Genomic DNA, 27524 nt, shown 5'->3' on the forward strand with positions numbered 1-27524 from the left:
GGAGCTGCAACACAGCACACAGTGTTCAGCCAGTTTAGATATCTGATCCTTAACAAAGAGCACTGTATTCTGTGAACAGGCCTTACGGCATAAACTGAATGATACCCTTTGGTGTCTGTCTGCTTACTATGGCAGTCCAAAATTATTTTGGGGAAAAGATTTTCAGGTCCAAAGGGCCTGAAATTTCTGAGTCCTTCCCTTGAATCTGCCCAGGTGAGCAATTTGCCAAGATAGAGATATCCATGAACGTAAGGCCTGCAGTAGAGGCCCAATGTCCCTATTTACAGAAGGAATAAATGGAATAAATAGTACCTGGTCACCCTAGGATGTCAAAGAGTATGGCTGAGGTTCTCCACAGCCTTCTCAACTGTTCCATCCACATATGTGTCTCATTCTGCCACACTGGACCAAGTCATCATTTTCAATAGCTGTGTTTCTTCTTTGTTATAATTCTTCAGCTCCTGATCATAAAAAGAGAAATTCTCTTTTCTAAATGCTTTTAGCTGGTGAACATTCTTTTCATGCTTTGCTTGTGTTTAGGGCAAGTCTGTACTTACAGATTGTATTTCATATTAAAGAATGCCTCACAGTGTCTAAAGCTGGTTTCATATACCTACAGGTCAGGAAACCAGGATGAGTTAATACAGCAGTGACATCATTCCACAAGTACTTATGAAAATTATAATTCAGTGCAGATGTTGGGTACATGCTAATTAACAAACTTGTATCTGGATTTTAAAAAATCAAATCAAAACCTGATCTAATGAGAACTTTACTCTTCCGAGTCTTACTCTCAAAACATTATTTGTAAGATACAAATCCCCTGCATTATTCATAGCCTCAGAATCCTTTTAGAGGTCAGATTAGTGGTGTTCACCAAGGAAAAAAAAATCATTATCCTTCTGTATCTGGGTTGAGGGAGGGGTTGCCATGTTTGCTTATATTTGAGTAGGACATTGTTGGAATTCAAATCAAGGTGGTTCCAGAGTTCAGGGCCATTATTTTCAATTGAAAATGTATATGAGGATCTGAGGCAGCTATTTAAGAAGGTAACGCTACCAAATTTGGACACAGTCCTCCCCTATAAACAAAAGTCCCAAGTTTCCAGTGAATTAGTCTACATGAATCAATTTTACAGATCTATGAAGAAGAAACCTCTCGGCGCAGACTCAGTTCTCTCCACTGAATCCTAAAATGGCACTAGCAGGAGAGCTCCAGCCTGCCACATCATTAGAAAAAACCTGTTTGTATTCCACTGTCTTATAATAAAAATTTCATATCTTTCCACTGATGATCCTGTTTTTTGCCATCCTTCCTTGTTGTGCCTGTATGTTTCTTTTCACAAAGTACAAATGGCATCCTTGGCAGACCCTCCCTCCCATTCTTTTGGTCTGGGGATGTACAAGACTGACAGTGACAAGAATGCCTGTTTGGAACAGTGGGAAAGTCTTGCCATCTGAAGACCTGTTGGACATAATGGGACCCAGAAATGCCAATTGACTTGCATAGGCTCCATTGAAATGTTACAGCATGCAAAAGTTGCAGTGAACATGGGGAATGGATTATGAATAACCTCCCTTGGAATGACAGCTGTCAGAATGGAATGAAAATCCCTGAGCCCAGATAAAATCCTCTGGGATTAGAATAACAGCACCCAAAGTGGAATGACAGGCTCTGGGACTGGAATCAGGGCTCTGGAGGTTATCCCTGAGGTGCCGTCATTCTGCTCTGAGGGCCGTTTTCCCAGTGTCTGAGTATGGATTCAAGTCCCGGTGGCTGTCACTCTGCTCTGGGGGTAGTCATTCCAATTGCAGAACAAAATGGAAGTTTGCAGCCATTTTCACAGCCATAGTATTTGGAAAGAAGAAAACGGCTTAAACCCCACCCACCCCACCCCCACCCACCCAAAGGAACAAGCTCTAGGCAGCTTGTCTCTAAAAATGATTGACTGGAAGTGCTCCTCCTTTGCAAGAATCTGATTGGAAGGGAGACATGTCATTGTCCATCAAATCAGTGGAGTCAAAGAAAAAAAAAGATATGTGCGTGTTGCTTTGATGGTAAACACCAAAACCAAACAAACAAAAAACCCAACTAATAGTTTTGGGGAAGGGTTTTGTTTTGCCCATAACTCTGGATGTGTATCAGTGTTCCAGGAAATCGCTGTGAATCAGCCATTTCTACATATATCTTCGGCTCAGCAGTCTAGTCATGCACATTCCTAGTTCATAGTTTTGTGATGGATTTTAGATGAATTGTGATGGATGGATTTTGTGGCACCATTGTAACTCTTTTGAAATGCTTAGGCGTGCTACAGCATCGCGAAGCAGTTGTCTGTAGTCATATGTCAATGCTTAGCAGGTAGATTTTCCTAGCTTAAAATAACTTCTCTAAAGTTATCACCAAACAGTTGTTTAACTTTTCCCTCCTTTTCATGCAAGCAGGAGTGCAGCGCTGGATTTTATCGTGAAAACAAAGGTTTATTTGCAGAATGGTGTGTTCCTTGTAATTGTAATGGAAATGCAAATACATGCCAGGATGGTTCTGGAATTTGTATTGTAAGTAAAAATGACAATTTTTACTAAAATGTATTGCTTTTCTTGATAAATTCATTTATTCATACCCAGCTCCCCAGTCTATGTTTCTTCATTCATTCTAGAGTAGTGATTCTATGCATGTAATACACAGAGCTGTTCCTTCACTGAATGGGAAAGCTTTTGAGTGCAAGATCATTTTAGGTTTGTAACAGCACATAATGGTTGGCAAATGGGAGAATCTGGCTTCCTAACATCAGCAATAAATAAAGAAAAAGCATAATGTAAATGTTTAAGCTTTTGATTTTTTTAACAAAGACTCCACTGTGAAAAGTACTTGAATATTACATATTATAGACACAAGTATTTCCATTTCCAGTTTGCTCCCATACATTTTAAATTGATAAAAGTACGGTCCAGCTTTGATGATATTTCAACTCTGTGCCTGAGGAAGAGCAGTAGTGGGAGAGCACAGCTTGAATCCCCATTCAGCCATCCACAATGCTGGTTCTTCTTCTGTCTCCCCAATATAGTCTGAGTGTGTGCAGATTGTGCATAAGCTCAATGCGTAGCTTAAATCCTACATGTTAAGTGCCTCTTCTCATTGGATGCAGTCAGTTTAGATAATATACCACTACAGGGAGTCCCTTTGACATAGAAGTTAGGAGCAGCATCTGCGTGGGTGGGAAGTAAGAGGGTCACCTGCTCTTTACTGTATGCAGGACTGATATGTTTCCAATTTAGTATTGTAAGTAAGTTTTACGTTGAGTCAAATTGTTGGACATATCTGTAAGAATAAAGTACCAACCACAAGGGTTGGTAAAAGTTATTCAGAAAATATTGAGAAGTGCAAATGACAGGGTCTGGCTCCCATCTCCAATTTGGTCCACTGGCAAGCTCCGATCAACCCGATGCCCGGAAGGCTCTTACATGGAGGGGAATGCAGTAAGGAACCCAGGGGCAGTGAGCAGAACAGGCAAGATCAGTCCCAAAATAAGCAGGGACTCCCACCTCTGCTACAGAGGAGGCTGGCGATATGGACAGCCTGGTGATGGCCCACAGGGGCAAAGGCCAATGTCCAGAAAGGGGCCAGGGGAGGAGAAAGGGAGAAGGGAGGTGGGGCCTGACACTTTTAAAACCCAGGAGGGAGAACAAAGGACAGGTAGCCTGAGAATGTGTACCTGCCCTGCTTTTATCACTTCTAGGAAAAGGTAGGGCTGAAATGTGGTTGAGGCCAAGGGGCAGGGCCAAGGGGCTGGGCCCAGAGTGATACATAAAAGAAGCTTCCAGGCCACACTTGCGAGGAAAAATTGGGTGGGACACACAGTAGGAGATGGTTATGATGTGCAGAGATGTACTCACTTGGGGTGGGGGGAGAGGACCAGGCTTAAACCTCCTCTCCTTCCCATTCTGAGTCAGGCAGGGAGGCAGAGGGTGGGTGAGCCAATACAGTGAAGGAAAAACCTTGCAACAAATGTTGTGCAAATCAGAAGTGGCACAACAATAGCTATTACTGCCTGTATTTAATCTTTATTTTGGGGTGCTGTTTGGTTAAAAATATGATTTGATCTTTTAAAAATGTAACTTAATTTTGGAGTTCACTGACCTGCTTGGATAATTAGGTTTGGACTACATTTTATTTACATGATAATTGTAATGAATGAGGCTGTGAATGATGTTCTGACACCTTGAAGTAAAGTTCTGATTACATTATATTTTTACTTCACAAATGATCCTGAACTGTATGCTGTAAGAGATACAGAGCTGCTGCTGCTCCTCATTTCTGTCTTCTTAATGAGGTTTGGTTTATCAGAATACAAGTCATTTCACAGGGTAATCCCCACTCCCCCAAAATTGGCTGTAGGAGATACAGTGATGTCCCACTGTGGTCTATGACAGTTTTTTTTAAGCTCGTTATGAGGTAGACGGGGATGAGGCACAGAGTAGCATCAACTGATCCATGCCGCTTGTAATATGTGTTTCTGCCCAACCCAAGAAGAATATGGTTATATTAATTGGAAATGGACAGTTATAATACAGATGTAGTTGAGAAGAAGCATTTGTCAGTCAGACGTATTTCCTCCTGACCACAGCATGGCAGTAGCTCTAACAGAGGGTAATGTGTGGCTCTGTCATCATGCACCACTATCGGCGCTCTTCAAGGCAGTAAGGTTTACATCCACAGCAGTCTTTCTGCTTCCCTCTTCCTTTTATGTTCTGCAACATGTTCCTTAATTTTTGGTTTTGACAAACCCCTTTATGTCTAACGAAGGAATCATAAGCCAAATCAGCATGTTCCATGGACTGTATGAATCATAAGGCATATTTTGAGTGGAGAGACAGACAAGTCTTGACAAGAGAATACAGTTGGAGGAGGATCTGGAGGAGGGATAGTTTATATCAGTCCAAGATGAGAGTTTTGTAAAACTTTAATTTTTCAACATCAATAACCATCCAAGCTTAAAGTTACAGTGAAATCCTAAGCAGAGTTATACCCTTCAGTGTCCATTGAAGTCAGTGGATTTAGAAGAGTCAGTTTCAGTTTAGAACTGCTCTGTTACTTTCATGTTTTTATTCTGGGCATCATATTTTGTCCTGACATGGATGGCCTTGGTTGGCTTGATCTCATCAGATTTCAGAAGCTAAGCAGGGTCAGCCCTGTTAAGTACTAGGATGAGAGACCTCCAAGAAGTCCATTGTTGCTACACAAAGGCAGGCAATGACAAACCACCACTGAAAGACTCTTGCCTTGAAAACCCAAGGAATCATCACAAGGCAATTGCAACTTGATTGAACTTTCCACCACCAAATGCAGCTTTCATTCTGTATGCACATCAAATATTCTAACCTGTCTGACGCCAACTGGGTAAAAACTATACTAATTTCTCTTTGATTGAGTACAGTTCATTTGCTTAGTTTTGCATTGCTATAAATTTCTGAAAGAATTTGTTTGAAGCCTTGGAGAAGATTAACTGTAATTGTATCTTCCTAATAATGATGAACCTGAGAAATAGGCTTGCCGTTAATTTTCTGGTTTATACATATCCATACATATATATGTGTTTTTTTACAAGAACTGCCAACGTAATACTGCAGGGGAGAAATGTGAACATTGCAAAGAAGGTTACTTTGGAGATGCCAGTCAAGGAACGTGCAGGGAGTGTCAATGCCCTTATTCAAACAGGTACTGAGGGGCTTGGGGAGAATGTGCTGTGCTGTGCTTGGCTCAGTGTTCAAACTGTTATTTTAATGACAATGGGTATGTTCACTTCGGCCCCTTCCGCACACGCAAAATAATGCGTTTTCAAACCACTTTCACAATTGTATTGTCGAAGGCTTTCACGGCCGGAATCACTTGGGTGCTGTGTGGTTTCCGGGCTGTATGGCCGTGTTCTAGCAGCATTCTCTCCTGACGTTTCGCCTGCATCTGTGGCTGGATCCTCTGAAGATGCCAGCCACAGATGCAGGCGAAACGTCAGGAGAGAATGCTGCTAGAACACGGCCATACAGCCCGGAAACCATACAGCACCCACTTTCACAACTGTTTGCAAGTGGATTTTGCTATTCCGCACAGCTTCAAAGAGCACTGAAAGCAGTTTGAAAGTGCATTATTCTGCATGTGCGGAATGAGCCTAAGTGTTATTTCCACTTTAGTGCTTGACTTGTTTATTTTAAATGAGCTTCACACCATAATTTTGATGTTCCATGCATTTTTTCCATTGCTGCTTCTTTGGTTTTGATTATACTGGGCTTTTCACAAGGCACACCTATATGTCGAAGTCACTACAAAATCCCTTAGCATACTTGAGGATTGGATGGGGATCTTCTGTCCTTTAAAATGGTTATAAAGGATGATAAGAATAATGATGGTGGCTACCTCTGGCTTGAATCCTTTGATCTAAAACTGATCTATGAATAAAAGATAACAATAAGCTATTTGTTTGCATACTTTCATTAGAAAACTGTGGTTGAAGTAGATATTAATTTTGGGAGAAGATTATTGAAGAAAGCAAGGTTATCAAAACTTATTTATTCCTTTTAATCATTTTATCTTTTGAGATACTGTATACCTCTTTATACCAAGTATGGTTTCTCAAATTTGGAGATAATGTATAGGGTTGTCTTCTATTGGGAGCAACTTGATGACACATAAGACACACAATCCTTTGGCAGTACAATTTTGAGCATAAAGGATGGGGCAGGAAGAGGGAAGACTGCAGCTGTCCAATAGTATATAGGTGAGATGTAAGCAACAAACTATTGTTTGTTGTGAAAGAGGAAATGACCAGTTTATCTGCTACAGATCCTTTTGTGTCTATACCATGGTGGTGAGTGAGAGGGGACCGAGGGAACTGCATGGGTGCCATAGTCTCTTGAAACAAACTGCTGCTGCAGCAATTGTCACTGGCATAAACTGCTTTATTACAGAAGCACAAAATAGATAATGAAGAGATTATTTACAAGAATGGCAAACAGGGAAAACATCCATTGTTACTCAGCACTGAATACAACTGTGGAATCTTTTCATATATCTGTGTGGACTGGACATGGCAGGAAGAACAGTAGAGGTTGCTTAGCAATCAGTTAGTGTCTTTTTATTATGAAAAGTTTGCTTTGTTTTTAAGGATGAGATGTTTTCTGCAGGATTAGGAGCACATTCAGTATACAGGTAGAAGTTATGTTTGGCTGTTAATTTTTAAACTTTAGATAGGATTGCCAGTTCTGAGTTGGAAAATTCCTGGAGGTTTTGGGGGCAGAACCTAGTTTTAGGAGTGGAGGAACCTCAACAGGGCATAATCCCTTAGAGTTCATCTTCCAAAGCAGCCATTTTACCCAGGGCAACTGATTTCTGTCGCATGGAGATCAGTGGTCATTCTAGGAGATTGTTAGGTCTTGGATCCTTAAGCCAGTAAACGGACTCTGAAGTATTGATCAGTAGCGTTTATTGAATAGGCATTTAAGCACCACACTGGTAAAGCCAGTTCTGATGAAGCTGACATTCACAGTCCCCTTTAGCCCCCCTCCCATTTTCTCAAGAGTTTATGAAAAACATATTTTGGAGCTTAGGCACCCCAAGGTTGCCAGCAGATAGCAATAGAAAACCACCTGGCTTCATGTTCCACGAGATAATGGATGTAACACAGTACACTCCCAAGGGATAGGAGGGCCAGGAGAAGCCTAGTTGTCTACAAGCATGTGAAACCATAAAGCAAAGATCAAGGAAAGAATGCTCAGATGGCAGTGGATACATATAGTAAGCTGGTTACATATATCTTTAGAGCAACAGCAATTTGTTACTTTAAGCAGTTACACGATTCCGGGAATGTGTCTCAGTCACCTAGGTAGCATCCTCCTGACAGAGATCTCCAGCCATCGCCTGGAGGTTGGCAGTCTTAGATGATACTCTGTCAGCAATTTATATGGTAATTAATCTGAAAGCTATACAAACATGGCTTTAGACGTTTATTTTTAGAAGAATTAGGCATTCTAAATAATAAACTAATGTTATTTTTTTAATTTCCATCTCTTGAATATGATATTTTTGTCTCTCGTAGCTTTGCTGCTGGCTGTGTGGAAAATGGTGGAGAAATGCAGTGCTTCTGCAAAGAAGGGTATACAGGAGTGCGCTGTGAAAGGTATCAGTCCTGCCTCAGCCCTGTGTTTCATACAGAAAGTTCAAACAGATTGGCTCGTTGGAAACAAATTACACATTGTATAACGTTGTGTGTTTTAAGCTCTGCTATATTCACATGGTTGGGCTGCAATCCAAAGTGCTGCAGGGCTTCAACACAAACCATGCCTTCTGCAAACAGAAGTTGTTACATTTGTTTCAGTGATTGAGAATTGGTGTGCATTTTGCCCACTTCTTGGCTTCAAAGTGAATTGCTCAGAGTTGTGTCTGCATGGCGAAACTTTCAGATTTGAACACTGCTATCTTAATACAGAGGACGTTGTGATCATTGATTTCTACATGTATATTTTTCTCTCTCTGGTTGGCCCTATATATAATGACTAAGGGTATAAAATTAAGCTATGAGGAAAAAGTACCTTGAAATTTAAGTTTGAGTTGTATTTTGCAGTGTGACTCTCTTAACTGGGAGTGGCTAAAAATATAGTCAACACTTTTCTTCTCAACTGGTAATAGTGCTGCCACCAGAGTAACAAGCCAGCCTAGTCCTGCCTTAGTTTAGAGATCAACAGACGGGTCTCCAAAACTGGTAGCTATTCGTGGTAATTATGTATTATGTTGTTCTGTAGTTTTCTCTTAATTCAGACTTTATGGATCTTTATCTCTGTTGGCTGATTATTTTTGCAACTTGGTTTGCATAAGCTTGAATTTAAGTTATTTATATAGAGTATTCAGTTCTCTGGTCCATTCAGCAGAGACAGGCTGGCTAAAACAACAGTTTTTATTTGCAAGGAAGGCACTTCCTACGACCATCAGCATTCACTAACAAGAACTAGAAACTGAAATGAAGAGCTCCACCCAGTAGGACCAAAATAAATCACACAGATAATAGAGGAGCAGAGTCTTCTATTCTAGACATATATACACAATAAATGTACCATACTAGCAGAGCCCTTTTGCCTACACTATTAGCATTTTAAAAGGGTCCTTTTCTTCTCATCTAAAGTACTCCTGGCAGTTCAACAGAGGCAAAAGTTTAAATCCTGCATGCCTTGTTGTTTTCCTGTAAACTCCCCCCTTTTCCCCTTATTTCCTGTAGCTCAGTAGACCAATCCTTTGCTCCAGTGTTAGACCTCCAGTATTAAAACACACATTCACACGTATACACAAATCCAAAAGCTGTCTGATCATTCAGAAATGGTGGCCAGAGGAGCAGAAAAGACTGCTGTTGGGAATACTGGAAGGAGCAAAAAAACAGATTATAGAATTACGCTTTCTGTTCAGCTGTTTTGTTTTGTGGGGTAAAGCGAAGCAACAGGAAAGGTCGCATTTTGCCAGCAGTTGAGAACCACACAGCCTGTGCTCTACCCCATGGTGGCTTCGAAAAAGGGCAAAAAACAATGCAGTTTCTTTCTTTATTATAGCTGTGCTCCTGGCTATTTCGGAAACCCGCTGAAATATGGAGGATACTGCCAGAAATGTAATTGCCCTAATAATGGTCAGCTTACAACCTGTGATCGTCTGACTGGGGGTAAGTAATGATTTATTAACACTTCTTGAAAATGTACTGTATTTCAGTGAACAAAGAACACGAAGGAAACAGTATTAGACAAACACCTCTTGAATAGGTAGACTCTGTGGCATTATATCCAGGTGAAGCCTGTCCCTTCCCAAACTCTGCCCTCCTCAGACTCCACCACAAAGTCTCCAGCATTTTCCCTGCCTGGAGTTGGCAACCCTAATCAGTTCTGGCCCCAAGGTGTCCTCCCCCAAAGGTTAAAATAGACCTGGAAAGGGTTCTTTTTACTGGCAAAACCAAGCCTGGAATCTGTGGCTGCCTAGCAACAGCCTCTAAGGAAATATTTTGCTTAAAGCTGCAGGCACATTGTCATTTTCTGTTTTAAGAAAAAACAAATAAACCTACATATGTGTATAAGAGTTCATATTTTCCTGCAAATCTGGGGCTCTCTTCATGTTTTTGAAAAGATCTGTTTTGCCTGTTCTCAGCTCCACTCAATAGATTTAAGTACCCTGGGACTGGACTGACTGGGCCATTAGTATATAGATGATAATGTAGAGAAATGGTGCTTCATTTATTGTAACATGTAGGAAAATAAGCCCCAGTTAAAACTGGATGATGCTCATGGGGTGTCAGAGGAATTGCACATTTTTTACATTGTGCTTTGATGGAATCATCACCTAATGCACAAAGAATTTTCAGAAGACGACTTGAGGTTCTATTGACATGCTACTAAACACCTATATTTATGGAAGTTTAGTGGAATAAACTCACAGTATTGAATGTGTTTCCACAGTGTGTTTTTCTGATTTTGCTGAAACATATAGTTTCCATTCTGTATTATACAGAGATGGGCAGTCAACATAGATCATTATTTGGAAATAAAAATGTGAAAAGCACCTATTACCTAATTATATAAAAATTACAATATAATTTAAATAATGAAACGTTATTAGTGTTTCTCAAAACTTTTTATCACATCTAATTTTTGCATTTATACGTACCTCAATATTATCACACACTCATTTGGATGGCTCAGACTAGCCTAATCTCATCAGATCTTGGAAGCTAAGCAGGGTTGGCTCTAGTTAGTACTCAGATGGGAGACCACCAAGGAAGTCCAGGGTTATTACACAGAAGCAGGCAAGAGCAACCCTGTGTGTAACTTGCCTTGAAAAATCTATGGGTTGGCATAAGTTAGCTGTGACTTGGCAACACTTTCCACTGCCAAGCTTTGTCATCTCAGAAATTTCACACTTTTTAGCCAACTGCTTCATAATAGTAAGAATTATCACTGTTTAGAGAATTGTACCTTAATCTGCCAGGCAATTTAAGGAAAAGGCAAAATATCAATGTGGCTCATATCTGAACCTAGCAGTTCACTTTTGTCTGGAACTGACTCTGAATTTCTAGCTATTCTGACTTTAGTAGTAGTTAAGGGAGCCACTTGTATATGCTACACATGTGTAAACAAAAACACACATAAACAAAAGGAAGCTGCTTGATTTTATTATTCAGCTATTGTTTCTTACTAGCTTCCATACCATGAAAGAACAATATTGTTGGTGGACGTGTTCTGAAGAATGTCTTTTAAAATTCATTTCTCTTACTGAAATAGGTTACTAGAACAAGTGATACATTGAATTGGTATTCAGTTTAATTTCCAGTTTTGAACTGCTACCGGTATTTCTATCCATCTGTTTGTCCACATCAGCAGTAGCAACACCCATGGTTATCAGTGCAGTGTATTCCAGCTCTGAAATCACCGTGGTCTTGTACTAGCCTATCTGAAGGCTTTAATTTCATCACTTTTGGTGGCTATAATGAAAATCATATTTAATTGACATGCTACTTAAATATATCATAAAATATATCCAAAAGATTTTTGAGTGTAGTGATCAATGAGTAAAAATGCTAGGTAGGTTGCATGCCCAGAACTGTTGGTTTTTAAGGTTTACATTTTCGTAGCTGAATAATGCCTTTTAAAGCACTGAACTTCTGAAAGACTTTCCACTGGAGCAGTGGCATAGCACCCAGGGGACTGGGGGGTGTCTTGCACTGGGTTTGCACCAGTGCGGGGGCATGGCGGGGGCTTGGCAGGGGCACAGGGCACACATATGCCCCGGGTGCAGACCCCCCTCACTACAGCGCTGCACTGGAGAGATGAAGTCAGGTGCTCATGGTACTGTGCATCAATGTTTCATGTAGTTTAGGCTTAGTTCCCTTTAAGTATGTAATCTGTTCATCCTAATGACTAGATAGTGATTTTCTACATGGAATATGATACTGTGGAATGTGAGAATGTATGGGAGAGACTGCTACTTCCTGTCATTCAATTTCAGAAATCTGAGGGGTTTTGGCAGGTGTCCGCACTATTATCTTTGTTTTTCTAAAAATGTGTTTTTACCCAAGAAAAATGAGCCTGAGGAAAATATCTGAATTTAGAGAGTACAAACAAGCCCTCTGATGTGAAGCTATTACTGATTTTTGGCGGTTGGGGTTGTCTCTACCATCATTTGCACGGCAATGAGAGCCATTTGCAGAACATATAGAGACCATCTACTATTTCATAGTATCTAATGATCATTTCCAAATCTTTTAATCTTTTTAGCTGCGTTGCATGATGTGATTATAATCGGGCTTTTATCTTTTTTAATTTCCAGAATGCATAAGTCAAGAACCAAAAGATGTAGACCCTCAAGAAGACTGTGATTGTAAGTCATAATTCTAGCTAGACTACTGCTTATAAGAGTTAATTTAATCACAGTTTTAAAGGTCAGCAGTTTTTGTTTTAATGTCAACATATTTTTTATAAGTTGATTTACAAAAGAAAGCAAAAGCAACAAAAAACCCTGTTCTGTAAAACAAACACCGACAGATGTGTGCTGGACGGTTGTGGGATCTGGTTGCAACCTTGGATGGGCTTGAGTTTCTCTTGTCTTTGTTCTTCCATGTAGCAGTACAATCTGTTGAAAGATGTTCTTTTAGGGTCCCATCAATGTGCTCCGTATATTGTTGTTTGCACATAGTAAAGATTAACAATTTACACTGTCTTTTTCTCATTCAGCTTGTGATAGCTGTGTAATTACTTTGTTGGAAGATTTGAGTCCCATGGCCGATGAGCTCCATCAGATTAAGTCCCAGATACAGAGTCTCAGCACCAATACCCAAGCCCTGGGGCAGATGAAGAATCTGCAAAACCGTGCCAATGACCTAAAGGTAACATAAAAAATTGATGTTCCACATCTGTGTGTGGGTGTGGGTGTGGGTGGGTGGGTGGCAAGGGGGAGAGAGAAATAAAGAAATAGGAAGTGTTCCCACATGGGATTGTCTTACATGCCAGCAGGGGCTGATGGGAATTGTAGTCCATGAACGTCTGAAGCGCCAGAGTTGGACACCTCTGCCTTACATAAAAGTACCTCCTGCATAGGTCACTAGTCACAAACAGGAAGCAAATCTTCCTTTCCATAGTGAAAGTGAACCAGGAAAAGAGCGAAGTACCTGGTGCAACCAGCTACATAGATATAAGGCACACGAGAAGGAAGAGTTCAACGCTTCTCTGCTGTGTGCTTCCTTTATTGTTCAGACATGACTGTAAACCAGGCATACTCATGAAAAGAAATGTCTTCACTAGTTGTGCCTAATTTAGCCCTTAATAATTTGATACTAACTTTTGGTTTATGGGATCAGTCATATGTCCTTTTCTGTTTGCCTTTATTTTCAGACTCAATTGAACCGCTATCGTTTCAATATTAATGCTCAGGGTAAAAAAGTGGATGAATTAGAGACAGACTTGATTGACCTTAATCAAAATGTTAATGCTCTAAGAGAAAAGGTGGGCTATTTAAATATTTTCTAATTCTATATTAGTATGCATGTTGCAGCAAGTCCGAAATTGTAATGACTATTGCCACATACTAGTAAATGTTGAGATTTTAAGACAGTAGAAAATTTCAGAAAATATCATTTCCATTGAAAGTTAAAAATAAAGTGTAAGATATCACCCTATTTTCATTATTGCCTTTTACCATGACATTGGTATAAATGTTCTTTTAAAGCCCCATATTTTTGTTTTTGAAAATGTTTTTTAAATGTACCATATTTCTGACATTTGTCAGGGATTGGGGATGAGCAGCCATTGGAGTGAGTGGCTCCTGTCTCACAGCTGATTGGTGTTGCCTCGGGAGAAGGTGGGGCTCAGCAACACTAGCGTATTGGCTGTGCTGCTCTTACAAACCTGCCAGCCCTCCCTATGAGAGGAGAGAAGCCGTGAAAAGGCACGTGCCAGTTGTATTGCTGCCTTTAAAGAGGACAAGAAGGATTAGGATCAGGAGACTGTTTCCTACTCCAGGCTTTGTAGGAGAGGAGGAGGTCATGGATATGCTAGAAGTCCCTCCTCTCTCCAGCTGAGTTCATGGGGGAGGAACCTGGGGGCCAAGATTCAGCGTGGATATATTTTAATTCTAAAATCTTAACTAACCAATATATGTCAAATAGCCAATGTTTCTGAGATCTACTCTGATGTATGTATTTACATGTTAGTTTGATTAACTGGTAATAGCGTATACTCGTAGCTGTTTCCTTTTTCCCGCCCTTATCCTTGGGGATTTTTTTGGTCTTTTTTATTAGGCTGATATGAATTACAGAAAAGTGGAGACACTGTTCAATAATTTCAGTAAAACTAACCAAAGGGGAAAAGACTTGATTTCAAAGATACAAAGTGTTGTTACCAATATTAATGGTAAGAATAGTTTCTGCTCCTACTTGATCATATCCTGTTTCATGGAAATATTTTCAGGTCATTTTATTTTCTGCTGAAATTTGACATACTGGGCACTTGTCTGCTACATTATGTTTGTTATAAAAACTAGTCTTATGTACAGTAGCCTTTTTAATTTATGACATTTTATCCCCTCCTTTGCCCTATGATCTCAGGGTGGCAAGTGTGGTTTTTCCTTCCTGTGTTTCATAATCTGAAGAGCTCTCTGTAAGGTAAATGAGGCTGAGAGAATGGCTGGCCCAAGGTATTCTAGTGAGTTTCATGACAAGGCGGGGTTTGAGCCTGGATCTCAGGTTGTGTCCATCACAGCAATCACCATATCACACTAGTTCACCATGTTCTCTTTCATAAGCTGGTAGTTGCTACTATTTTCTTCAGTGTTGACAGCTTATGAAAGAGAACATGGTGAACTAGTGTGAAGATAGTCTGTATAGCAATGTAGAAAACTATGAGATAGAAAATACATAATTGGGAATTCTATTTGGGCAGCACTGGTTTGGAAAGTGTAACATACATGTAACCCTGGTGATAGTGAACTTATCCTTCTGGTTTATGAGAGAAAAGATAACATATAATTCCATTAAATATGAGGTTCAAGCTGAATGGATTGAAGGTTGTTGTGTTTTATCGAATTTATGTTGAATGATTTAAAAGAACACATTAGTCTGAGAATGTGTCAGACTGCTTCATTAAGCTTAATACGTTTTTCCTATTGTAGTTCTGCTGGAACAGATAGCCGGCACTTCTGCAGAAGGAAATTCTTTGCCTGTGGGAGATGCTGCCAAAGACCTGGCTCGAGCTCAACAAATGGTTACTGAGATGCGAAACCGCCATTTTGGTCAACAGCAATTAGAAGCTGAAAAGGAAAAAAGAAAAGCTGAGAATTGTAAGAATTGTTTGCCACTGCATGAAAATTTGGGAGAAGAAAATGCCTTGTATGGGTCTGCTATGACCAGATACATAAGTATAATTATTGACCCATTTGGAGAAGCCCTGTGCACCTCTCTTGGGGCAACTGAGGTGAATGTGGAACTGGAGGTAGAAATAGCAGCATTAAAACCACATGCAAGAAAGCTTTTAGCATACCAGGTATTCCCAAGCCAGTTTGAAAGAATGGGAGAAAAGAGAAGATTGAAGAGCAGAGATATAGATAGTAGAGTGGACAAAGAAAACAAAAGCAAGTGAATGAAGAAGCCATATGGATTATACTGTTTTGGTTTTTGAAGTTTAAGTTAAATGATAGACTAACTAGACCAAAATGTGAATTATCTGCCCTTGAGTGCTGTTTATTAGCACTAAAATTAGTAAATTTTATATGATATGACATTTCATCTTATTATGGAAATTCATAGTTTTGTCACAGATTTGTGTGTTTTCATCATTAACTGCTGCAGTTAATGTGGACAAAATGCAAAATAATTTACTACAGAACTTTTGTATGAGAATGAAGTACTCTGTTAGTGTTCAATTATATATCTAATAGTCATGGGTGGCCCACCATCAGGATAAAAAAATCTGCACAATGGGGCCACCCAGGGCTAGGATGTGCCTTTCCACAAATGCAAGAGAAGCCCAATATTATAGAATAATATGAAAAGATTTTAAGAAGGTACAAAAATGCAGTGGAGATGGCCACCATGTGCACATTGGAAAGTGACTTCCTGCTGTACCAGTAAAAGACAGGGGGAATGGAAACCAAACAGGTATATTGCTAGTGGAATGGAACACTGGATGGATAGAGGAGGGGCACACAAGGAAGAAAAAATAGCAGATGGGTGAGCTTCCAGTGGAAGGAAGCATGAGTAAGTGATGGGGGGAGCAGGCAAGAAGTCTAGGAGTATGGACAAAGGTTGGAAGTACAAATGGCCAGTGAGAAGAAGTACCTAGTGAGCAGGTAGGTTGGGAAGGCTGAAGGACTGGGCAGGTGGATGAGAAGAAGAAATTTGAGCTAGGCACGGTGGAGGTCAGAATGGGGAGAGGTTCTTCTCCCACACGAGTATTCAAAATCCCCTCTTGTAAAGTCCTAATAATAAGTTGTAGCAATTGTGTATGCCCTACAGTATATTAGGCTGAATTAGACTTGCCAATTCTGGGAAATTCCTGGAGACTTGGGGGCAGATCCTGGGGAAGGTGTAGTTTGGGAAAGAGGTTGTGTTCAGTAGGAGTGTGAGGCCTTGCAGCCTGCCCTCCTAAGCTGCCCTTTTTATAGGCCACCTGATCACTGTAGTCTGGAGATCAATTGTAATTCTGGGAGAACTCCAGGCCCATCCAGGAGGTTTGCAACCCTCGTCTAAACTGCTGCTTTAGCAAATATAAATAGTACAGTATAACATGTAAATGTAGCAAATATAAATAGTACAGCATAACAGCACAGTTACATTTGTCAAAGGAGCACATGCTGAGAGTTGCCACTTTTTTTTCCATTTGTGGGTTCAGACTCTAGTGTAAGGGGTTGTGAAATGAGATTTTTAAAAGATCCATTTGGTAGACCACTGTGACAAGCAGCAACTGTTCTTTAGATAAGCTAGTTGCTATTTGGGTACCATTCACAATAAGTACTTTTGGTTCTAGTATCGTGACTAAGCTATGGCTATTTTTGTGCACATTTCTGTTTCATACAGGCCTAATTAATCAGCAAACTAAACCAACATCTAATGGATATTTAATTCCCTATACGTACTGGTAGAACCACAGATGGCTTATCCAGTTAAAGTTGACAAAATATCAATATAGAATAAGGGCTGGACTATACCTACAGTAGAATGAGGTAGTGGAATTCTTAGTTGGCAAAGTGACTGTTTTTACTTCAGATTGCTGGTGAAGGGGCAACTAGAAATGATGGCTAAATTGCTGGTAGGATAAATAATGTTGCAAAAATTTTGAAGCTGACATTGGAAAATGAAGATGTAAGAAAAATTATTTTCTCTAGCTATATGGAGGGTGGTGGCAGCAATTTAACAGGGAACAGATCCAGCAGACTTACAGTGGGTAGGATGGAAAGTTGATGCCTTCTAAAATCTGCTATTTCAGGCTGTTCCATCATAGGACCACCTCTGTATACAGCAAACTTCAGAATATATACTCCCTCACCTGAATTCTGAAGTGATACAGTTCATTCTCAGCACCTGCAACTCCATTACCATGACATTCTTCTATAAATGTAGATGAGATGCAAAACCTGATCTATATGTGATGATAGCAAGGCTAAGAGGTTTTCTGTTCTGTGATTATGTCTGAGATTAAGGTTTCAGTTAAACGTCAATACAACTTGTTCAAAGCTGCTGTGTGTGTTCAGTCTGCATGCCAATGATCCATAGCCATTTTATATAAATATTACACTGATGTGCAAACCAAGTATGCATAAGTGTTTTGTACTAATTCCAGTGCAGTTTAAATAACGACCTGAGTCTGTGCAAAGTCTCACTGGGAAACTCTTTTTCTTCTTTAGCTGCATACTTAATTCAGGCTTAAGACTATTTTCCAGAGAGGATTTACAACTATGTGGAAGCTTTTTTTCCCTAGCAATAAAGATCATAGAAAGATGGGGTGCATTCGTATTTTGTTATCCAGTACTAAACTCTGCCCTTTCTGACTGAATAGTGCTGAATCGTGTAAGGAATGAATTACAAAAGCATCAGGAAAAAAACCAAAGGCTAATTAAAACGATAAGGGAGTCATTAAATGATTATGAATCCAAACTCAATGATCTTCGTGAATCCTTGAGGGAAGCAAGAGAAAAAACCAAACTGGCTGATGCTTTGAATGGAGAGAATAAAATCCTCTTGGAAGATATTAAGGTAATACTGTGTTGTGTCTTAGTTTTTCCTTAGCTTAATGAATGAGGAATAGATCAAATTCCTTTGCAAAGTAAGTGGTAAAATAAAATACAACTGTCCCAGTACAGTGGCATCCTTTGTTTTGTGTTATCTCTTTCAAGAGTTTTGAAGTAGTCCAATTAAATTAGGAAAAGATATTTCTGTTTTCTTTTACTATTTTATTTCTTGAACATTTGACATAAGAGTTCAGTTTCTTTGGACAAGGCCAAATCAACTATAATTATTCAAGCAGCATGCCTGAACTCATTTTCTTTATTTTGAGAATACCTGGGGTGATTCTGTCATATGTAGACATGTACAAATTTGTTCCATCCTGTTTTTCCTTTTGTGCTGAACATTTTTTGCCACAAAGCCACTCCTGTGAAGTGTAAAACTGTTTTGGAATAAATAACTTGCTTTTCTTGACAGAATTTATTTGGTTCTGTAAATTTATTTCCCACCCATCACCAGAGTCCCTGGGTGGATACAATTAAAAACATACAATAAAAAGTACAATTATATAAAAATTGTCCTAAAACCCCACGAATGCATCATCTCCCATCCTAGCCCCTCCCCTAAAAATACATAATCACTCCATATACATCATACATAAAGCCCACCTTTATCCCTCTCAGATGGAAAGCTGGTTAAACCGTCAGCACTGTTTGCCATTGTATGCCCATCTTAACTACTGAAAATGGAACTCTGCAAGGAAGCTCAAATTGTACTTACTTCCAAAAAAACCCCATAATTGACTCAGGAACACCTCACCTGTGGGTTAACGCAACCCAGTAATTAAATATGTTTTATTTTTCTCTTGAGTGGAATAATCAGCTGAAGTCAGTCTTTGGCTGGATGTGTACCTTATTCCTAAGCAGTTGGGTGCATTAATTATATGCCCAGGCACGTAGTAACACAAGCATCCTTTTCTGCTGTTAAAAAATGCAATATTTGCTTCCTTTCTCTGTCAGAAACAGGCTGAAGAGATGACTATTCAACAGAACAATATCTTGGATCATCTGCGTTCTGCTGAAGCAGCTTTGTCTCAAACAAACAGTATATTTGGACAACTACAGAGGAGTAAGGAGGTATTGAAGTAGTAACGCTTTAATTTTGTGCAGACAGAAAAAAAAATTAAGAATGTCATTGTAATGGAAATATTTTTAAAAAATGTTTCAATAAATGGCTGTATTTTGTAGAAAGAAATAAGCTGCTCACACAATATAAGTTCTATAAATTCCATTTTTGTCTAAAGCTCTGTTGCTTAATCCTTCACGCTATGCTTGAAAGCACAAAATCATCAGGATTTCCCCGAAGAGCCAAAGCGTACAAAAGAAAAATGTGCCTTTTATTTCTTGTTTTCTGATGTGTGTGTGTGTGATGGCAAAAATTAGTGTTTCTCTTCATACCGTAGGAATATGAAACTTTAGGGGCTCAGTTTGATGGTGCACGGAAGGATTTGTTGGAAAAGCTGAGGAGCCTTTCTTTAGCTGGCAGCAAGACACCTCTTGTGGTGAGGGCTGAAGAACATGCTATCTCTTTACAAGACCTGGCAAGGCAGCTGGATGAGTATGTTTTAATTTCTATGGATGACTAGTTTAAGAATAACAATTATCTTGCCAAAACGCACTGTACATAGCATGCTGTTTCCTCTGTATTAAATTTGAACTTCAAACAACAACACTTCTTATGTATGTGCAAGCAGGGACAGAGGGAGAACTGCACCCAGGTCTGCCCCCCCCCCCGCCCCTGCCCTGCCCCGATCTACCCATGCCCTGCCCCTGGGAAGGGGGTCTGGGCGTCGATTTTTTCACCCCCACGTGATGCCAATGCCGTGCGCCTGGGGTGCAGCGCCCCCCTCCCTCTCCATTGCAGCTTCGCCACTGTGTGCAAGTGCAGGTTTACCAATGGGAGGGTGGTTCTATCCTGAGTGTGCAATCTCAGGAACATTTTCATGAATGTCTACCCATAGAGTAGACCTGATTAGGCTGTTGCTGTGAGCTCTGGTCTGAAGCCTGGCATTTCAACTTACATTAGCACAAAGGTGAGCAGATGAACTCCTTTCATTTGGGGCCTTTTCTGCACAATTAGGAAGTAGCTGCCATACTCCATGTACAGAGAACACTATTATACTCTTTTATATAAAGCATCCCACTGCAGTAACACCACTAATTTTAAAAACATTTAAATATAATATAAATGGTAAATCCGAAACTATTTAAGTGTCCATGTTGCACTGTAGCACCTAAACATTTTGGAATGATCCAGCTGAAGTTAAGTATAGCAGAACACGCCACTAAAATATAGTTCTGCCAATTTCAGTGGGAGAATTAAGCTTGTGATGAACTGTCTCAAAACAAAATCAGTAGAATACAGCAGTGCTTACCTTTGGGAGGACTGCATCCTTTCTTAAATTCAAGTCAGGGTTGGGTATGTGTGAGAGAAAAGAGGGCAGAGAATCCAACTCTGTCATATAAACTTCTCACTATAGTTTCGTGCACAATGTTCTTGTACATTGATCACCTTGACTTATAGCTCTGTGAGAAATGTCTTTCAATTTTAATTCTCAGTATTAAAAAAAGTTTGTGACACTGCCGTGTCCATATCCACAAATGCCTCACTTCAGTGCTAAAATAGTATGTGTCATGCCACTCGCATTAACAAACGTATGTTTTCTTAATGGGTCAAAGCAAAATCTTGTCTTAAGACCAGCAAAAAGACATTTTAAGCTTACACTATCTTGATTGCTGCATTGTCTGTTCTCTTCTCACAGGCTCAAGAAAAATGCAAGTAATGATGATCTGGTGAAGTGTGCTGTGGAAGCCGCTTCAGCCTATGATAATATTATCAATGCCATCAAAGCAGCTGAGGCCGCCGCCAACAGAGCAGTCGGTGCTGCGGATTCAGCATTATCAGTAAGCATATTCTAAAAGGACTTCACAAAGGCCACTTTTTTTCAGCCGTCAAATATTTGAACACAGGAGACACATTCCCAGTTTTAGCATTTTGTATGTCTTGAAATGTTGCTGTTGCACAAATGTCACATTTTGTGGTTTAAAAGCACTGACTAAGTATGCAGGCTAACCAAAGATAGAAACAGTGTCTTCTGACTGTGGAGACCTGCTCATTATTATTATTATTATTATTATTATTATTATTATTATTATTATTATTATTATTATTATTATTATTATTATTATTATTATTTATTATACAAAACAGTTACACACAGCAAGCAAGATCAATATGCTGGATTTTGTATTACATCACACGTCGGACACTTCCCAAGCATCTAGGACTGTGTGATGTATCGATTTTATCAATGCAGAGCCGAAATAGGTGGGCCTTTTGCAGCTGACATATGGTGATTTTGTCACCAATTGTTTTAAGTGCCGCTCAAGATCTTTTAGGCACTGCACCCAGTGTGCTCACTCATCACTGGGACCAATTCCTTACTGGTTTGTGCCAGAGTCTTTGTAGCTAATCCTTTAAATCCTCGTGACGGTAAGTTTTTCCAGTTGCTTCTCATCAATCCTGTCACCAGGAATTGCAACATCAACTATCCACACTTTCTTTTTTTCCACAATCGTGAGGTCAGGATTATTATTATTATTATTATTATTATTATTATTATTATTATTATTATTATTATTATTATTATTATTATTATTATTATTATTATTATTATTATTATTATTATTATTATTAATTATATTTATAAACCGCCCTCCCCCGAAGGGCTCTTAATCTTACATACAAAAGAGCCACTTACATTCATTCAGCTACTTGTAATTTTTTTAAAAATGTACATGCACAGAGATAGTTTCTTATTATTATCACCTCAGTTGTTATAGGTCTGAGACCCTAGGCTTAAAATATGTTGGAGGTGCCCCTTCAGTTAAGGAGGACTACACTGCACACACTTGTAGTAATGTGTCTTTGAAACTAATGGAGGTTGCATACAGTAGCAGGCTTTTAATTACATTCAGTCCAAACAGAAATCAATTGAGGGCAATGAAAGCTCCCTGATGGCCAAGGGTTACAGAGTTTCTGAACCTCTACCTATACCTGACTTAATTCAGAAATCACAGACTATGGTTTGTTTGTGATATGCACAAGACATCGTCTCATGTGTTTCTGTTTCTCTCCTTTCTGCTCCTCCCTTTTGCAACATGGCAAGATTGAAGACAGAAATCTTCTGCTAGCTCCAGTTAGTTGTAACACTCACATGTCAGCACATTTCTTCAACATTAACTAGGGTTCTTAATCACAGTTTAATCCTGGTTAAGAGTCCCAGCTACTGGGAAATAAACTAACAGGTTTTTTAAGGAGCCTGAATCTCGGTAGCACAACTAATTGGAGTTAGCTGAAGACTTTGGTCTTCCATCTTGATATGAAGCATGCAGAGGAAGAAGTGCTTTAGCCATCCCAAATTCCCCATTTGTTCATGATATTCTCTGTTTTTCTTGTTTAATGGAAAACTTCAACTATTCACCCTTGTCTACAGTACCATGGATTATCAAGTTTAAATGCTTTTTATGTATTCCTTGTATTTCATATTAACATCTTATGTGACAATGCTTTGTTACTAGACGATGGACAAAAATGACCTAACTGGGAAGGCCAGGAAATTGAAGACTGACAGCGGAAATCTATTAGATCGAGCACAGACGGCCCAAAAGACGTTAGAAGGTATCTTAAAAAATAAGTAAGATTTTAATGTTGCTGTTCCCGATTTCGTGTTATTGGGAAACAACTCAACAGTTTTATTTGAGGTAGTTTTGCCATCGCCATTTCATGCTAAAAGCCATTACTTTGAAACTGATAGAAGATAAAGTTGGCTGAGGCTGCAATCCAGTGCACACTTGCTTGGGAGTAAGTCCCACTGAATGCAGTGGGATTTACTTTTAATTACACACGCTTAGGGTTGCGCTGTAAGCAGTGGTGGGATTCAGCAGGTTCGCACCACTTCAGTAGAACCAGTTGTTAAAATGGTGCTTGTAAACAACCAGGTGTTAAATTATTTGAATCCCACCACTGGCTGTAAGTCATAACACAGAACAAAATACTGGTTTCAAAAGGTTTTTTTTAAAGGTGAAACATCCCATTAAACAGTGGGGTTGGATCCCACAATCTACAGGCACAAGGATCTCACAATAATCTCTCCCATGCCTTCTGGAACACTTATCTCATCATTACACTCAAATGTATACTAGTATTAGAATATTTGGTTTTTAGCACAAAAGTATGATTTTCCTGAATATATCTAATGTTCTTTCAAGCCCAAAGCAAACGTGGGAGAAGGCCACGTTCAATTACATTAAAGATGAATATGACTTCTTGGCTTAGTGGAAGGCAGTCTAGTAAAGTTCCAAATAGTCATCTTGGTTCAAAGCAAAATCCAGTCAAAGCAAAATCCAGTCACATAAACATAGATCAATCCAAATGACCAAAACAAAGCAAAACTGAAGTACAGTTCATAACTACCAGACTGAATAATGCCAGAATTTTTTTACAGGAATCAATCCAGCACTTGATGAAATAAAAAACAGAGTTGAGGACACTCAGCGCATGAAAAATTCCATCCAGGGAAAACTTACAACCTTCCAAAATGACCTTCAGGGGATAAGCAGAGGTGTTACTGATTTTTTACTATTGTGTCTTTTAGTCTGCTTTTATTATTAGGCATAACACATGTATGTTTTCCTTAAATTTTTTTCTCTTTTAAATATTAGTTAAATTTAGAGATGCCATAGGAAACTGATTGGCACTAAGTTGGGTGAGATTCCCAGAGCCACCAGGAGGACCACTTTGGGAAACAGTGTTTGTTCATTTGTTTAAAAGGGTGTGAGCTAGTTTAGTCTATTTTATTTCATTTTTACCCTGCCCTTTCCCAACCAAAGCCAAGCTCAGGGCAGCTGACAATCAGTAAAACATGCAGTTGAATAAAATATACAGACATTTAAAGGAAAAGAAAAAGGAATGGAAGGGGAAGGGGAGAAGCAGGGACAGAGAAGGCAGCCAGAGTGGAACCGTCACTGGATAATACAGTAGGCAATTTTTGCTTTTTTATTATATATTAATGAAGAAGAAAAGTATTAATCTTTGTGCCTCTTTGTGTTCTGTTAGAGGATATAGACAGCCTGATTACAAATGCAAAGGACATGGTCCAAAATGCCAAAGATGTTACTGCCAACATACTAGAAGAACTGGACCCAATTAAAGCAGAAGTTGAAAATATAACAAATACATATGAAAGCATGCATAGTGCTGACTTCAACACAGCTTTGATAGAGGCAAACAATTCAGGTACATAATTTGTTTGCTTACTCTAATCTTTTCTGAATTGCAATATAGAGTCTTAAAGGTTAATTTTAGCATTTCCTCTTCATGGTGATTTTATATAAAAGACAAACAGCTTTGATTGCTAAAATATTTCTTCCCTTTTTATCCCCTTTCAGACAGTCAACGTAAGAGAGAGGGATTCTGTAAGGAAGGGGAGTCTCAATAGTGGGCTGCATCCTCTAGTGTTGAACATCCACTAACTAACACTGATTGTCTGAAAACAACTCCTGACTTCAGTGAAAATTGTGCTAGCATCATGTGTGAAAGCAGATTTATGGCCCAGTCTGGAGGGGTGTGTGAATCTTCTTGAGGAGGTGGTGCGAAGCTGCATCGATGCATTTGTCCCCTCTGCTGGCGCAAGACCCTCTGTGGCAGCAAAAGCCAGAAGTCTGGGCCACTATGGAGGTTCGCTGGCATCCCAACTGGAAGTAGTCTCAAAGTGGCTTGCAATCACATTCCCTTCCCCTCACCACGATAGGCACCTTGTGAAATAGGTGGGGCTAGAGATTTCTGAGAGAACTGTGACTGGCCCAAGATCATCCAGAAAGCTTAATGTAGAGACGATCAAACCCTGTTCTCCAGCTTAATCTCCGCTGTTCTTAACCACTACACCATAGAGGCTCTCATATAGTTCATAAAGAAACAGAATTTATTCTGAGTTACATTATTTAATTTAATGTTGAGGGTGTATATTTTGGCTGAACTTTCATCTGGAATAGAAAAGTATCAGAGAATCCTTTTACAGCACTTGATCATTGCAGTTAGGATGACCGTAGGTCAAAAGTCAAAGCAGCGATCTACTCCATCATTAAATATGATTAAATATGTGTGGACTATGAATAGGACTACAACCTGTAACTATGTGGACACAAAAATCATGGTGTGTGTAGAAGCTGATAAGTTTTTTTCTGTCATGCGTTGTTGTGAAGTTATTAAAACACGTTAAAATAATTTTCTCTATTTTGGAAACTGGGGTTGTAATATGACAATTCAGTAAGGTGAGGATTAACTGGTATATAATATATGCCAGATCTCACTGAATTATGAGTTTATGCATTGTTATATATAATTTGCAATCTCACTGACAGTTGAGCTTGAGATGTATCATAGACGTGCACAAAAGAGCTTGGTGCTATATACTCTGTAGGAGTAAAATAATAAAATCTTTAAAAATAAAAAAGCAGTGATATCCTTTTAAATGCAAGAAATTCAGTGAATTAGGATTGCACTGTAAATGTGTGATTCATTGTGCAAATTGTTATTTGCATTTGATGTTTTATTACATAATTTATTATACCATTCTTTCCCATACTTCTCCCCCTCCTGTTTTTAATCTTACAAACAGTAACAAATTTAACAAACATCCTCCCGGATCTATTTAACAAGATTACAAGCATCAATGAACAACTTCTGCCAATAGGTAACATATCTGAGAATCTGAACCGCATCAGAGAACTCATCCAGCAGGCTAGAGATGCTGCAAACAAGGTGTGTGAGTGGCAAAATAGTTAGGGGTTTTTTTTCCTTTTAATCATCTGTCATTGTACATTTACTCAAGAATGTTATTTCAAGGTGTTATTTAATATTTACATTAAACTTCTGAAAGAGATAGTTTTGTCAGGTCTTCCTTCAATATATGGATGACACCCAATTCTCTTTCTCTCTAACAGCTGAGTTGGTTTGGTCTATGGGGGTCCTGAATCAATTCGGGCAGATGATGGTGGGCTAGATCTGGGCCTATAAACTAAATTTCAGACAAGGAATAGAGTGTGGTTCCCAAAGATTAGGAAGTCAGTCTTTTCTATTCACAATTGACAACAAAGATTGGGGAGTCAATCTTTTCTGTCAGGGGCTGCATCCCTCCAGGAGGGGCTTGTTCATAGTTTGGAGGTGCTGCTGGACTTGGCCCATATTGGATCCCAGACCCCTGTGGATGATAAGCCAACTGTTGCCATTCCTCAGATAGTGCAATTTAGCCATGGTGATCCATCCTCTGATCACATCTAGGTTAGGTCACTATAATTAATTTTATGTAGGACTGCTTTTGAAAATTATACAGGAATCTCAGCTGGTCCAAAATGTAGCAGCCAAACTATTGTCAGAGACTGACATAGGGATCATTATCACTTTGGACTTAAAAATTTTGGTAGGTTTTTTTTGTGGCCCACTTTTAGCCTGATAACTATGTGAGGGATATCTTTTTAAGCTGCTAAATATTCATTTATGCGATTCTTATGCCCATGTTGATGTTTTGTGGCTTGTCTTAAAATTGATAATGTTTATGTGTGTTACTTCAGTGATCTCTTCTGTTTTTTGTTTGGTGAGCTGCCTCAAGCATGGCTCTAGAAAAGCAACATACTCATTTTAAATAAAAAGGAGAAATAAATTAATACCCTTCATTAAATTATCTGAAATCTATTTGGTGACATAATGTAAAAGAATAAACATTTATTATTTCAATTATTTGGCCAGACAGCAGCTTCACCAAAGGCTGGCGTCATGCTGTGAAGTTAAACTGTTTGGGGGAGGGAGAAGTACTGTCCACCTAGGAACCAGGGGGGTTGTTTTGTTTTGTACAGTAGTCATTCTTTTTAGCTGGGCTGCCTGTGCTGGTCTTGTCCTCTGCTATTTTCATCTAACAAGAATCGTTTTGGGAAAATAGGATTTGGAATGGCCAAAAGTATTAGCTGTCACAAAGAGAGCTTGATTATATGCAAACAATACCCAGCGGTTGTTCCACTTAAGAGTCTCATCCCAGTTTCCAGAGCTGTTCAGATCAATCTATCATTAGAGAGCAGGCATGATTTTTTTAAATGCATGATAGCTCTTGCAAAGAGATCCTTAATTTCTTATGTGGTTTTTTGTGTTTTACAGTGCCATTTTAAGCAGAATGATGCCCATTGAC

The 27524-nt window shown here is 39.3% G+C and overlaps 1 protein-coding gene across 1 annotated transcript in view; it reads left to right on the plus strand.

Moving 5' to 3' along the window:
* Nucleotides 1–27524, plus strand: part of LAMA3 (laminin subunit alpha 3) — a 146514-nt gene that overhangs the window by 96323 nt on the left and 22667 nt on the right. Inside the window, exons 41-57 of the mRNA XM_048508537.1 lie at nt 2442–2555; nt 5606–5715; nt 8087–8167; nt 9585–9691; nt 12343–12393; nt 12747–12898; nt 13404–13514; nt 14309–14420; nt 15178–15345; nt 18060–18256; nt 19246–19362; nt 19689–19843; nt 21048–21189; nt 22867–22966; nt 23793–23909; nt 24404–24583; nt 25965–26107. Of these exons, the coding sequence (XP_048364494.1) occupies nt 2442–2555; nt 5606–5715; nt 8087–8167; nt 9585–9691; nt 12343–12393; nt 12747–12898; nt 13404–13514; nt 14309–14420; nt 15178–15345; nt 18060–18256; nt 19246–19362; nt 19689–19843; nt 21048–21189; nt 22867–22966; nt 23793–23909; nt 24404–24583; nt 25965–26107 (2157 nt within the window). The remainder of the gene's footprint in view (nt 1–2441; nt 2556–5605; nt 5716–8086; nt 8168–9584; nt 9692–12342; nt 12394–12746; nt 12899–13403; nt 13515–14308; nt 14421–15177; nt 15346–18059; nt 18257–19245; nt 19363–19688; nt 19844–21047; nt 21190–22866; nt 22967–23792; nt 23910–24403; nt 24584–25964; nt 26108–27524) is intronic.

This window comes from Sphaerodactylus townsendi, linkage group LG09, assembly GCF_021028975.2.
Source record: "Sphaerodactylus townsendi isolate TG3544 linkage group LG09, MPM_Stown_v2.3, whole genome shotgun sequence".
Taxonomy (NCBI): Eukaryota; Metazoa; Chordata; class Lepidosauria; order Squamata; family Sphaerodactylidae; genus Sphaerodactylus; species Sphaerodactylus townsendi.